Below are 15559 nucleotides of genomic sequence, written 5' to 3'. Positions count from 1 at the left end.
CCATTGTACTCTATGCTACTCTCTCCCCACCCCCACCCTCCCCTAGCTTATCTCTCCACGCTTCAGGCTCTCTGCCTTTATTCCTGATGAAGGGCTTTTGCCCGAAACGTCGATTTTGCTGAAGCTCGTCGGATGCTGCCTGAACTGCTGTGCTCTTCCAGCACCATTGATTCAGAATCACTACCAAGTGCCAATCTCCCACTTTTTCCTCTTTGTCTAGCATATTATATTCATCTAAATAATCATCCAATTGTATTTTGAATGCCTCAATTGAACTTGCAACCACCCACTTCCAAGCAGAGCATCCTATACCTTAACCACTCAACTGAGTGAAAATAGTTTTCCTCACTTCATCCTTAGTTCTGTTGCAGGTCACTTTAAATCCAGACCTTTTGTTTCTGTTCTTTTTACAAGAGGGTACAGTATCTCCCTATCTACTCTATTCAATCCACTTGTGAAGTTCAAAGCTTCTATCAGATCTTTTCTTGGTCATCTACACTCTAACATGAATTGTACAATCCTTCAATCTATCCTCATCATTGAAATTTTCTCATTCTTGGAACCATTCTTGTAAATCGCTTCTGCGATTTCTCCAATGCATTCACATTTTTCCTGTAATGTGGCACCCAGAACTGTACACAATAGTCCAACTGTTCCTTACTCTTGTATTCTATGCCTTTATTAGCAAAGGAGAGGATGTTGTATTCTTACTGCTCTCTCCACCTATTCTGCCAATTTCAATCATCTGTGAACGTATACACCCCATTCCTTCTGTTCCTACACCAGCTTTCAAGTGTGCTTCTATTTCATATGGTCTTTCACTGTCCTTCCTCTTGCTTGAGTGCCTCCTTTGCATTGGGTAAAGGTGATTTGATCATTTGAACTTGGGCATCTTAAGCACGTGGCTGTCCCGGTGGAGTTGGTTTCTGATGGTCATAACCTTGATGCTGGGGCTATTGGTTGCTTCAGGGATGCTGATGTTAATACGCCTGCCAACCCAGCTGATGCAGAAAATCCATCTCAAACAGCATCCATGGTACTTGAGGGTCTTAAAGTGGTGTCTATACGGAGTCCAAGTTTCAGAGCCATACAGAAGAGTCAAAAAGGTGACTCCCTCATACGCAAGGGTCTTGGTATTAGCACTGATATCACAGTTGTCAAAGACTCTCAGCCTTGGGCATCTGAAGAGGGTGCTTGCACATTAGATGTGATGTTGAATTGCCACATCAATGTCAGCATTAGATGAGAGGTATCCTCCCAGGTTGGAGAAATATTCCACATTTGGGACGATTTTTCCATTGATCTTAATGGAGGGATGGACTGGAACTTGACCTGGTCAGGATTGAGTCATCTTGAGTTTGAGACTGAGATCACTTCTTTGGGATGCTTCCCCAAAGGTATTAATTAAGGCTTCAAGATTCTCTTGAAGAATGCAGATATGACATTGTCATCCACATACTGAAGCTCCACAAGCGAGGTATTGATTTCTTCCAAGATTTCAACCGGTTGAGGTGAAAAAGTGTCTAGAGGATGGACAAAAAAATGTCCACACCACCTGGAAGCTTGGGACCAAATTATTGCAGGGGCTGGAATTTGTACCGAAAACAAAAAATACTGGAAATCACAGCGAATCAGGCAGCATCGGTGTAGAGCAGGCTAACATTTTTAGTCTAGATAGCTCTTCAGCAGAGCACATCTGGACTCAACATGTTAGCTTGCTTACTGTCCATGGATGCTGCCTGACCCACTGGGAAACTTGTTCTTGACAAGACGATAAATGGTGGCAATGAAGATGGAGAAAATGGTGGGGACGATGACACATCCCTGTCTTGACCTCAAAGAACTCTGTCATGTTACCATCGATGATAACTGTCATTGACATCCTGTTGTGGAGGAGATGAGGATGTTGATGAATTTCTCTGGAGAATGGCTTTAGATAGGACATTGAATAGCACTTCCTGATTGACTAAGTCAAAGTCTTGGTCAGATTGATGAAGGCCAAATAGAATGATTGGCATTGAGCCTGTTTCTCTTGGAGTTGTTGAACAGTGAAAATAATAGTTCCATGGCTTGATCTGAATTCAAACTAGCACTTCAGAAGGATTTCCTCAGAGACTGGGAGAAGGCGTCTAGCAAGGATTTGGGCGATGATCTTCCCAGTGATGGTAGATATCTTGGTAATTCCCACAGTCCATGTTGTCTCTCTTCTTGAAGGTGGTGGTGACGCTTGCATCCCCAGGATCAGCAGGGATGTCTTCTTTGTCCCAAAATTTCAGGTACAGTTGATGGAAATGGTGGGTAAGCTCCACTCCTCCCTGTTTGGAAATCTTTGCTGGAATCCCATCTCCTCCTCCTGCTTTTCCACTCTTCATGTGTCTACCATCAGCTTCAACTTCTGCCACATCAGGTGGCAGTCCATGGTAATCTTTGATGGGAAGTTGGGGGATTTCCTCAAACTTGTCTCCATTGTCCCCATTGACAATTGCATTGCAGTTTGGGAATTCTTGGATTTGTTCTGTTCATCAGAGGCTGATTTTTTTTTCTAGCTCTCAAAAGATTCCAGCCTTACTATGTACCGGTTTGGGGTCAAGGATGTTGGATCCATATGTTATCTCAGTGGCACAGAATAAACTGTGCTTGTTGTCAAGAAGTTGCAGCTGCTTAGCCTTCTCAGTCCACATTGGTTCTTGATTTCCTTCATTCTTCTTTGTAACTCTGCCTTTGCTGTTTGAGATTTCTTATTTGACTCTCAGGTGATATTGTTTTGCCAGACGTGGAGAGCTTTCCACCTCTTGTTGATGAAGTCTTGGATGTTGTAGTTATTTTCGTTGAACCTGTCTTGGTGTTTCCTGATCATATAGCTGATGGTTTCCTCACAGCATGAATGATGACTATTTTCAGCTCTTTCCAGACTTCCTCCATTCTGTTAAGATAAACTCTTTTTGGAGATTCTGATGAAGACATTATTGGGGTTTTGCTCGTGTGCTCGGCTCTTGAAGCCATTCAATGTTGAACTTTTCTCTGAATGGTTTCTTCTTCGGCCGCTTCTGGGAGCATTTGATGGAGAGAGAGGAATGGATGAGCCAGCAATCCATCCAACAGTCGTCTGAACTGATCATTGCTTTGGTAATGAGGACATCCTATTGGATTCGGGATTGTAAGATGACCGAGTCAGACATATGCCAGTGCTTTGATCGTGGGGACCTCCATGAGGTTTTGAACTTATCTTTTGGAAAAGGGAGCAAGAAACATAAGTGCATGAAATGGATTGGATAGAATTAAGGACCCTGTAAACCATGATGGGCAAGAATATTTCTGTGACGGGAGAGGAAGATATGTCAGAAGCATAACTATGAATGTTTTCATAGTTTGTGCTTGTTATTGAGCCACTTAGACCAGTTGTAGACAGGCATTTTGTTTCTTTACTTTTCCCTTTCCCACTCCCCTGGGTTTTGTAGCATGGAATGTTTTGTAATTTAATCTATGCTGCCCTCCAACACATCACAGATAATATCTTCTGTTCTGTTTCCCACGTTTGTCTCTTTCACTGGTTCAAAATCAATTACTCCTTAAATTTTCCTAGTTCTGATGAAAAATAACTAACCTGAAGCATTAACACTGTTTGCCTCCACAGATGCTGTCAAACCTGCTGAGTATTTCTGGTATTTTCTGCACTTGTTGATTTTTATCTCGGTCATACAAGACCCATAAGACCTAGGAACAGAAATTAGGCCATTCAGCCCACTGTGTCATCGCTGCTATTTAATCATGACTGTTAAGTTTCTCAACTCCATTCTCCTGCTTTCTTTCCGTAACCCTTGATCCTGAAGAGCCAATCTATCTTAGTCTTAATTGTACTCAATGACCTGGCCTCCACAGCCTTCTGTGAATTCCATAGATTCACCACTCTCTAGCTGAAGAAGTTTCTCTTTATCTCCATTCTAAAAGGTTTTCCCTTTACTCTAAGGCTATGCCCTCAGAACCTAGTCTCTCCGACCAGTGCAAACATCTTCCCAAAATCTACTCTGTCTGGGCCATTCAGTATTCTGTATGTTCCAATTAGATCACCCATCATCCTTCTAAACTCCATCTAGTCTAAACCCAGAGTCCTCAAATGTTATTCTCATGAACCTCCTCTGAACAGGCTCCTGGGCTAGTACATCCTTCCTGAGAAAAGGGGTCCAAAACAATGTACAAGAGGAAAGAAGCATCTCACACTTAATGGGTTGTGAAGTCTGTGGTCTGGGTTTCCATAAGAGTTGGCAGACAGGTACCAGCCCTTTTGTAAACGCAAAGGTAGGACATTGTGTCTCTATCTTTTTGTGGGATATGGGCATCGCTGGAATAAGAACGTAAAAAATGGGAACAGGCCATTTGGCCCTTCAAGCTTGTTCTGCAATTCATCAAGAGTTGGCTGATCTGCCGTAGGCGTCCACTCCTGTTTCATGTCAGCTAATCAGAGCCCTCAACTCTGTGGCATTTCAAAAATCTATCTGCTTCCCCTTTAAATATTTTCAATAATCTAGCATTCACAAGAGATGTTCACTATCTCTGGCAGAGATAATTCCTTTGCATCACAATTTTTAATGTGTGCCCCCTTATTCTATAATTATGTCCCTTAGTTTGATATTCCTCCATGAATGTATGTTCTCAATGCCTACCATGTCAGGCCCTTTTAGAATTTTGTTTCTTTGATTTATTTATTATTGTCACATGTACCAAGACACAGTGAGAAGTGTTTGGTTTGCATGCTGTACGGGCAGTTTGTACCATACGAAGTGTATCAGGATAGCAGAACAGACTGCAGAATAGTGTTACAGCTGCAGAGAGGGAGACCAGAGTTAACACTTGAGAGGTTTGTTCCAAAGTCTGATAACAGCGGGGAAGAAGCTGTCCTTGAATCTGTTTGTACATGCATTCCCACTTCTTTATCTTCTGCCTGACAGGAGAGGGTGGAAGAGAGTATAAGATCATGTCTCATTCTTCCGTACACTAGTAAATAAAGGCTTAAACTATTTAGCTGTTTTTGATAAGTCAACCCCTTCTTCCCAGAAGTCAGCCTAGTGTTTCTCTTTTGAACTGGTTCCAATGGTAATACAGTTTTCCTTAAATATGATTTAATAAAGTTGTACCTGATATCTAGATGTGGCCTCATGTACAGTTGTAATGAGTCTTCCATGTTTTTAAACTCCAAGCCGTAGAAATAAAGGTTAGAATTCTATTTCCCTTGTTAATTACTTGCAGTACTGTATGATAAGTGTTTGTGTTTCATGCATAAATACTCAGATCCCTTTGTGCTGCACTTTTTGGAAGCCTTCTACATTTAAATAATAGCTTTTTGGTGGTCTTGCCAAAATGCATCCCTTCATATGTTCCTACATTAAACTCCATCTGCCCAGGTTTTCATACACTCATTCTACTTGTCTGTACCCCTTGCTAATTTTTTATATCTTCATCACAAGTTGCCCTGCCACCTATTTTTGTATCATCAGCAATCTTGGATAAGTTGCATTCTGCTCCTGCCTCCAAGTCCTTAATATAAATAGTAAATAACTGAGGCCTTTGGACTAATCATTGTGGAACCACTCTGCAATATTTACATCTTTGAGAAGATTTGTTGCTCAGGTTGAAGATAAGTAGTAAGTTAGCTCGCTGAACTTGAAGGTTTATTTTCAGACGTTTTGTCACCATGACTAGATAATGTCATCAGTGAGAGTCTCTGGTGAAGCACTGGTGGTATGTTCCGCCTCTCTACTTATAGATCTTGGAAATGACATCACCCACCTTAAGAAACCAAGACCAATAAATAGAGAGGCAGGATATACCACCAGTGCTTCACCAGAGACTCTTTCTGATGCTGTTACGTAGTACAAAACATCTGAAAACAAAACTTCCACTCAGTGAGCTAACTTACATACATATTTATATCTTTCCAACCTGAAAAAGACCCATTAATCCCAACTCTATTTTCTGTGTGTTAACCAATCCCCAAACTATTACTCCCAATTTTAAAAGGTCCCATCATGTGCAATAACTTTATATGTGGCATCTAATTGAACGCCTTCTGGAAATCCAAATGCATTACATCCACATGTTTTTTTTCAACTCTGCTTCTTCAGTAATCAAAGAACTACAGCAAATCAGTCCAACATGATTCCCCTTTCACAAAACCATGCTGACTCTGTTTGATTGCATTAGCTATTCTTTTGGATGGCTCAGTGGTTAGCACTGCCGCCTCACAGCACCAGGGTCCCAGGTTCGATTCCAGCCTCGGGCGACTGTCTGTGTGGAGTTTGCACATTCTCCTCGTGTCTGTGTGGGTTTACTCCGGATGCTCTGGTTTCCTCCCATAGTCCAAAGATGTGCAGGTCAGGTGAATTGGCCATGCTAAATTGCCCATAGTGTTAGCTGCATTAGTCAGAGGGAAATGAGTTACTCTTCGGAGGGGCGGTCCGGACTGGTTAGGACGAAGAGCTGTTTCCACACTGTAGGGAATCTAATCTAAATATTCTGTTACTTTCTTCCTTAAAAATGGACTCGACTATTTTCCCCACAGTAGATAACTAGTCTATAGTTTCCTGATTTCTTACTCCCTCCCTTCTTAAACAGAGGCACTTCTGTTTAATTAGTGATTTTCTAATCTGCTGGAATCCTCCTGGAATGCAACAAGTCCTGAACACAAAATGTTTATTGACAGCAATGATCCAATAATATTTGCCGACTGTACATGCTCACCTCCATTCACTCTGCACATTTAAAAAGCTAATACTTTAAAAGATTACAAATAAAAGTTACTTAACTCTTGTTTCTATTAACCAATGTATACTTTTGTTCAATAATTTCATTTTTTGTTAATTATTTATCACTTTTTTTTTAAAAAGTGGGGAGGTGGTATCTTACTGCTTCTAGGTTAATGTATTGGCTATTGGACTGTCCCGGCATGCTCTTCAACATGTTGAAACATTTATTTAAGTGACTCTATGCCCAAAGGAATATCTAGAGCAAGATCTTAAACTTAATACTGCACAGGATATAGGACCTCTGAAATGTGACACATTTGCATACAGCACACACTTTCAATACATACAGGACTAGGAATGTATGCTTAAGTTGACAGAAAGTGCATCCAAACCTAAGAATTTTAATAAACAATTTATAAGTATATAGAACATATACACCCTCCTTCCCCATCCTCTTGCAGTACTAAACAGATGGAGTTTACAAGTTGAAACATCTTGCTGTTCTTCTAACGTTTATGCATACCTTGTAGAATTGTGACCAAATCTATACACTTTGTGGTCTAACTAATGCAGTTTCAAGATCCATTAGTTTGGTAGAACAAGTCTGCTTTCTACATCCCTATCTTATTTGCCATCTTAATTACTTCATTACATTACATAGTCTTTAACCTAGCTTAGTCTAAAGTTAATTATTGTGTTTTTGAAGCATCTCGTTCTAATTCTAATTCACATGTATTTCAAGCTGTTTTACACAATGTGTAGCAGTTTGCATCTGTCAATACAATACGTAATTTATACAGCTATTTTTGTAAATGTTTAAACCACTTGGATTGTGCTGCAACTGCAAGATTGTCAAATTTGCCAATAATGTTAACACACAGCATAATTTTGCAGGTGGACATATAATCTTATGCAAATAAGCAACATTTGGCAAATGAAATCTTCCATGACCTTAACCCTAGTTTTCAGGGTGGGAAACACTTTTCTTTCACTGCTGATGATCCATTACGAAATTTTTATAGTTTGCATGAAGGATTAATCTCACAGGGCAGGAAATATGTTTTGAAATAAGAATCCTGATAATATAATCAGATTCACATCTCAACCCTCCTACTCTGCATAGTCAATGGAATGATGGCTCAAGGGCAAATATACCATCCAGTTAAGGATTGTGAGCAGTCTTTTGAAGTTGAATAGTGTCCTCTTCTGATACAGGCAACAAGCAAAAGAAGTGCATATGGGAGATGTCCTTTCATTGCTTTTCACACATTTCTAAAATTGAAACAGTCACAGCAACTGGATCATCATTTTGGTAAAATAGCTTGGGGGTTTGTTGAGCCCTGGTCTGTGTGCTTGAGACTGTGGTCAGCGGGTATCTGCTGGCCTTTACCTGCACTTCTGGGTGGATAGCCATCACGCTATCCATCCTTCTCCCTTACAAATGGGATGGAAGTGAGGAAATGCAACCTGATTGACACCAGGAAACTTTGAGCTTCTCTGTGTTTGTCACTACTTCTCTACTACTTTCCAATATCCAACCTGAGAATGTTAACTTGTTCTGTAGAAATGCCAACTGAGCATTGTCACACTTTTTGTTTGTTTTTAACACTTACCCAGTCACAGTTAGTTTAATTAAAGGTTTTACAAGTTGACCTTTATTAAATGCTCCTGAAAATTAAATAAACTGTATCACTGTCTCCTTCAATCTGTATGATTCTCAAAATTGTTCAGGAGATGTGTCCATTTCATTTAATTCACTTTTATTGACTATGATTTACTTAAACCATGTGTAATAGAAATCAACTGTGTAAGGCTTCCATGTGTTCAAAGGTTTCTATTTAGTTTGTGTGCTTGATCCCACAATACATAGGAAACAGATCTTAACAGACCCCAGATAGAACTTACATCAGATGCAAAATGAAACCGTTAAATCATAGACAGTGTCTGAATACTTAGAATATGTCAATGTTAAATCACAAACAGAATCACAATTCGCAGAACATAAATGTGAATTTAAATCACACATGATACCATTACAAAAACAGCATGATCATGTAAAATATCACACAACCTCAGACCACAACTGCAGTGTTGTATCCAGCTCAGATGTTTTTGGTTACAGATGTGCTGAAGTATTTATTTTTAAACTGTTATTTTTCTAATATAATTTCAGATTCAATGGGGAGCATGTTCTCTGGTGCTAACGGGCAATGTAATCATCTTTGCCACCATTCTGGGATTTTTTATGGTTTTTGGCACAAACGATGACTTCAGCTGGCAGCAGTGGTGAGAGATAAACATGCCAACAGTTGCTGGAGGGGAGAATATTTGCATTCTAGAATTCATCCAAAAAAAGACTGCAATAACATCAACTAACGACCAACGCCAGATATGCTGAGTTGTTACATTTTCCATTGACATTTGATAGTCTGCACTAGTGTGCATTTGTAAGTGACTGCATCCTTCTTTGTTAGCCTAAATATTATCTTCATATCAGGATAGTTTGATTTTGCAATTCCTACTGCTGCAACATTAATAACCATATCATAAAATTGACAAAATCAATTGCAACTTTGTAGGAAATGTTTTAAGAAGAAACAACTGTTTGATTTGTTATTTTGCTAGCTTTGACGTAAAGCTTTTATAAACTAACAAAAGGGATTTATTCTCTTTTCAAATCAAAGTATTTGCTGCCTTTTGTGTTTCAGTGTAAACAAGTGGTGCTTGTATGTACAGTAAGATTTTAGTGCGAGATTGTAAATTTGGTTCCAGTGTTGCAAGCTGTATTATAATTGACCTTTTACTGTGTACTTTTTTTAATGCAAAAATTCAGTATCAAGTCCGATAACTGAAACTAGTATATTGTACTTGTGTTTTCAGTTGGTGAATTGATTATTGTTGTCGTCATCATTCTCAGCATATTTATGAAAGGAAGTGTTAATCAGTGTGTCCAGTAAAGTTGCTAAAATATAATTTTAAGAATTGTACTGATCTTATTGATAATTGTGACTTGTGTTCTATGCATCTTAAATATCTTATTTCTGTATATTTTTAATATGTCCTGAAATTATAATAGTTTTGTAAACTTTGAAAGCATGAATGTCAATGAGAGGAGGTCTTAGGGTAACCCCCTTAGTTACCCTAGCTCAATTTTGAAACTGATCCACTTAGTACCATAACTTGCCAGTTATAGCTCGTCCCTTTACTAAAGCCCTACAGGCAACGAAATTCCTCAAGTTTCCTAATCAGTTCTTCAAAACTCCTTTTCTTCTAGTAAGCTATTTTTGTATTTTGATATGTATCATGTATTTTGAATGCGCCTTCTGATTAATAAGCTAACACTCCTGAATTTCTCTCTCTGTTAAACGTTCATGCATCTATTCTAAATTTACTTCTATTTTATGTAAATTTCTGCTTCCAACTCCTATCCATATGTCCAAGTCATTGTTATGGATTGTGATGTAAACAGCTGAGGCCCAAGGCTGATCCTGGTGACATCTCTTTGCCAAGCCTGTCAGCCTGAGAATGACCTGTTTTCTGCCTGTTAACAAATTCTCAATCCATGCTAGTATATTACCTGCATCTCAATGGTTCTAAATTTGTTTACTAACCTCTTGGTTTGGGCTATAACTGAAAGGATTCTGAAAGTCTACATCCACTGATGATCTTTATCTATTTTGCTAGTTACTGCCTCAGAGCTCCAAGAACTTTGTCAAACATGGTTTTCCTTTCATAAATCCATGTCGATTCTGTTCCATCCTACAATTATTCTTACAAGATGAGTTATCACATTCTTTCTGATAGATTCCAGCATTTTCCCAGTTACCAATGTAACTTTACCTCTCCATTCTTAAATAGTGAGGTTATATTTGTTATCTTCCAATCTGCAGGAGCCATTATGGAATCTACCATTGATGTAGAAATGATGTTGATGCATGGATGTTGGTATAAGCATCTGCCCTGCCACAACTGGGACCCAGGGAGATAGTGAGGAAAGAGGTTGCTCTGAGACCGGCACAGTTGAGAAAAGAAGCAAGTCAAATAGTCAGGGCAGGCAGGGACAAAGCAGAGAACAGGGTAGGACTGATAAATTAATTGCATTTATTTCAATGCAAGGGGTCAAATAGGGAAGGCAGATGAACTCAGGGCATGGTTAGGAACATGGGACTGGGATACCATAGCAATTACAGAAACATGGCTCAGGGATGGACACGACTGGCAGCTTAATGTCCCAGGATACAAATGTTACAGGAAGGACAGAAAGGGAGGCAAGAGAGGGGGTGAGTGGCAGTTTTGATAAGGGATAGCATTACAGTTGTACTGAAGGAGGATATTAGATTAGATTACATACAGTGTGGAAACAGGGGCTTTCGGCCCAACAAGTCCACACCGACCCTCTGAAGAGCAACCCACCCAGACCCATTGCCCTATACCTAACACTATGGTCAATTTTAGCACTGCCAATTCACCTAATCTGCATATCTTTAGACTGTGGGAGGAAACTGGAGCACCCAGAGGAAACCCACACAGACATGGGGAGAATGTGCAAACTCCACACAGACAGTTGCCCGAGGTGGGAATTGAACCTGGGTCTCTGGCGCTGTGAGACAGCAGTGGTAACCACTGTGCCACACAGATATTCTCAGAAATACATCCAGGGAAGTGTGGCGGGTTTATGTCCCAGAGATGATTTCTGAAACAATCTGCAAAAATCAGATCACAGATCATTCAGAGAACAGTTCTGGGGCACCCACACCCACCAACCCCACCGCTCCATGCTGAACACCTCAACTCCCCCTCCCATCCATGAAGGACATGTAGGTCCTGGGCCTCCTCCACCGACGCCTGGAGGAAGAATGCCTCATATTCCACCTTGGGACCCTGCAACCACACAGGATCAATGTGGATGTCAACAGCTACCTCATCTTCTCTCCCTCCTCCCCTACCCCCATCCCATTCCGAAGCCTCCAACTTGGCACCGCCCTCCTTACCTGTCCATCACTGACCGATCACCTTCTCCCTCACCTTAACCCACCTATCGCTATCTCAGCTACCTTCCCACCGCCCCGCCCCACCACTCCTCCTATTTATCTCTCAGCCCCGGCCCACAAGCCTCATTAGTGATGAAGAACTTATACCTGAAACATTGATTCTCCTGCTCCTTGAATGCTGCCTGATCTCCTATGCTTTCCCAGTAACGCACTCTTGACCCTGCATTGATCCTGCTAGAGCAGTCTACTATATTAGGCATACTGCGTCAAAAATGTTGAGGATGGTAATCTGTTATGTCCAGAGACAAATACGCAGCCTGTCTTCTCTTCTACCTTAGCCACAAAGTGGAGGCTGTGATCAGATATTTTCAATTAGTTTAATTTTGGAGTTCATGTGGATGCCTTTGCTGGTTTATGCTTGCTGTTTAACAATGTAGAAGATGGTTTATTATAGCACTTGAATATATAATTCCATTAAGACTCTATTTGATGATCTGGAAACTAATAACAGTTTGTTACTGGTAACAAATGACAGCTCTTGATGGCACCTAGATCAAAATCTTGGAACTCCCTCTCCAGTAGTCCTGTGGATGTATCAACAAGGACTGCTTCAAAAATACAGATCATCATCGTTTTCTCAAAGGCAATTAGGGATGAGCAACACAATGAATGCTAGCCTGAAGCTCGCACTGCATGAAAGAATTTTAAATGTCACTTCTATTCTGACTGGTTCAAGCATTTGCCCTCTCTGAGAGTTATTGCCCTACTGGTTCTCATTGTCCCTCCCAATGGGGCTATAGTTGTATTTTCCCAGGGGTGGCTTTTGCTCAAGTGCTGATTAGTCAGTTTTCGAATTTTGGATCTTTTCATGACAGAACCATACTCCATGAAAACTGAAAGAACCGTGAATGCTGTAAATCAGGAACGAGAACAGAAATTGCTGGAAAAGCTCAACAGGTTTAGAAATAAATCAGAGTTAACGCTCCTCAGAACACAGGACCACGTTCCAATTAGCTTCCACGAGTGGACCCGACTCTGATTAGCCTGTCCTTGAGGGTACCAGTCTCCGATTTGTTCTTACGTGAGGGGCCAAAGCTTTGATTGGTCACTTCCCTGAGAAAGTCTAGCTGGTGATTGAACATAAGAACGAGGAGCAGGAGTAGGCCCTCTGGCCCTTCCAGCATGCTCTGCCATTCAACAAGATCATGGCTAGTCTTTTTGTGGCCTCAGCTCCACTTACCACTCTCTCAATTTAGGTAAAGGGGCAGAACAAAGAGATCTGGTGTTCTTGTACACCAGTCAATGAAGGTAAGCATGCAGATACAGCAGGTAGTGAAGAAGGCTAATAGCATGCTGGCCTTCAAAACAAGAGGGATTGAGTATAGAAGCAAAGAGGTTCTTCTGCAGCTGTACAGGGCCCTGGTGAGACAACACCTGGAGTATTGTGTGCAGTTCTGGTCTCCAAATTTGAGAAAAGACATTAAAGGGGTAGACCATTTAGGACAGAGATGAGGAGAAACTTCTTCACCCAGAGAGTGGTGGCTGTGTGGAATGCAATGCCCCAGAGAGCAGTGGAGGCCCAGTCTCTGGATTCATTTAAGAAAGAGTTGGATAGAGCTCTCAAGGATAGTGGAATCAAGGGTTATGGAGATAAGGCAGGATCAGGATCCTGATTAAGGATGATCAGCCATGATCATATTGAATGGTGGTGCAGGCTCGAAGGGCAGAATGACCTACTCCTGCACCTATTGTCTATTGTCACCATACCCTTAATTCCTTTATTGTTCAAAAAAATCTGTCTTAGCTTTAAAAATATTTACTGAAGTACTGTCAACTACTTCACTGGGCAGGGAATTTCATAGATTTACAACCCTCTGGGTGAAGAAGTTCCTTCTCAGTTCAGTCCTAAATCTGCTCCCCCCCAGTTTTGAGACTATGCCCTGTTGTCCTAGTTTCCCTGCCAGTGGAAACATCCTCTCTATGTATATTTTATCTATTCCCTTCATAATTTTATATGATTCTAATTGATCCCCCTCATTCTTCTAAATTCCAATAAATATAATCCCAGTCTACTCAGTCTCTCCTCATAAACCAACCCCCTCAACTCCAGAATCAACCGAGTGAACCTCCTGTGCACCCCTCTAGTACCATTACATCCTTTCTCAAATAAAGAGCCCAAAACTGCACACAGTGCTTCAGGTGTCACCTCACCAACACCCTATATAGCATCACTTGCCTGCTTTTAATCTCAATCCCTTTAGCAATGAAAGATAAAGTTCCATTTGTGTTCCTTAGTTACTTGGGCTGGGGTGTACAAAGTTAAAAATCACACACCAGGTTATAGTCCAACAGGTTTAATTGGAAGCACTAACTTTCGGAGTGCTTCTCCTTCATCAGGTGAAGGACCACCTGATGAAGAAGCAGTGCTCCGAAAGCTAGTGCTTCCAATTAAACCTGTTGGACTATAACCTGGTGTTGTGTGATTTTTAACTTTGTCCACCCCAGCCCAACACCGGCATCTCCAAATCATTCTCAACATAGCTTTTAACAATGGGTGTCATCTCAGCTCAGCTAATGTACTGAAGGTGTGAAGTTAAAGTCTGTCTCCTGCCAATGTTAGGTCATACTGATTCTATTTCTATAGTGGGAGTTACAGAATCTTACCTGGATTTATGTAATTTTTAAGCAAATTATAATTCTGATATTGGAATTTATCTCCACACTCTCCATCTGTATTCTAAATGCAACCATACCGTGGTCACTCCTTCCAAGATGATCTGTAACTATGAGGTTATTAATTATTCCTGTCTCATTACACAGCACCAGATCTAAGATAGGTTGCTCCCTGTCGGTTCCATGACATATTGTTCATGGAAACTACCTCTGGCCCGCTCACCAGCGTACTCGGTTCTGATTGGTTCCCCGGTGGACACGCCCCCTCCCGGGAGAACGCGGCCTCTGATTGGTTTGCCCTTACCCGGGCGGACATGGCCTCTGATCGGTCGACCCTCGCGATGCCCATCGCTGATTGGTGTGAGCCGTCGGCCCCGCCCCGCCCCCGCCGCGCCGGTTGGTCGGAGTGGAAGCTCCGTGCGGCTGTGTCGGAGTCTCGCGGCGGGTCCCCTTGGCGGGTGGCGAAAGCCGCTGGTGCACGGCCCCCGGGTGTCGCGAGCCATGGCGCTGAGCTCGGCGATGCCGGCCCGCGGGCTGCACGCGACCTGCCTGGTGGTGATGGTGCTGTCCGGGGTGCACCTGGCCGTGACTCTGCTCTACTACCTGGACATGCACGTCTACAGCGGGCGGATGGTGCGGCGCTTCGGCAGCTTCCTGGTGGAGGACGGGGCCGGCACCGCGGAGGGCCCACTCGCCAACAGCACCAACAGCAGCTACAGCGTCGAGTACCACACTCCCCGGAGTCCGCCGCCATCGCCGTTACAGCCGTGCCCGGATACCCCGCCGCATCTCGGTAAGCGGGGCCCTCGGAGTGGTTGTTTAATTTATTTTTTTTGCTGCCTCTTTTATTTGTCCCGCCGCTCCAGAAAACGAAATCGGGACATCGAGTTTACAGAGCTTGCGGCTAGACGGTCACTTCCTCCTGTCTCTCTTCCCCCTCCCTCCCTTCCTCCGAGATTACAACTACGTGTCTCTGTCGTTGTTTTATTTTTGTAACCTATAATGTTGGTTTTCGGGCATCTCCAAACTTGGCTTCACTTCATTGATCCTCTTCCACCACCCGCCTCCACTATCCCTTTCAAAATCCAGTCACCTCACCCTCCAACTCGAAACGATTGCTGCACCCCTCAATTCCTTCCACCACCCCCCTCAGTT

General features: G+C 42.0%; 2 protein-coding genes across 2 annotated transcripts in view; both read left to right on the top strand.

The window, feature by feature from the left end:
• The window catches only part of leprotl1 (leptin receptor overlapping transcript like 1), a 43474-nt gene extending 33761 nt beyond the window's left edge, over nt 1-9713 (top strand). Inside the window, exon 4 of the mRNA XM_043720428.1 lies at nt 8914-9713. Within this exon, the coding sequence (XP_043576363.1) occupies nt 8914-9030 (117 nt within the window). The 3' untranslated portion in view covers nt 9031-9713. The remainder of the gene's footprint in view (nt 1-8913) is intronic.
• A 4874-nt stretch (nt 9714-14587) lies between these two features.
• Nucleotides 14588-15559, top strand: part of LOC122558311 (beta-1,4-galactosyltransferase 1-like) — a 45806-nt gene continuing 44834 nt past the window's right edge. The window contains exon 1 of the mRNA XM_043706739.1: nt 14588-15197. Within this exon, the coding sequence (XP_043562674.1) occupies nt 14588-15197 (610 nt within the window). The remainder of the gene's footprint in view (nt 15198-15559) is intronic.

The sequence above is a fragment of the Chiloscyllium plagiosum genome, chromosome 2 (assembly GCF_004010195.1).
Source record: "Chiloscyllium plagiosum isolate BGI_BamShark_2017 chromosome 2, ASM401019v2, whole genome shotgun sequence".
NCBI classification, from domain to species: Eukaryota; Metazoa; Chordata; class Chondrichthyes; order Orectolobiformes; family Hemiscylliidae; genus Chiloscyllium; species Chiloscyllium plagiosum.
Note: the sequence above shows the minus strand (reverse complement) of the source record. Positions and strands in the feature narration are given on the sequence as shown.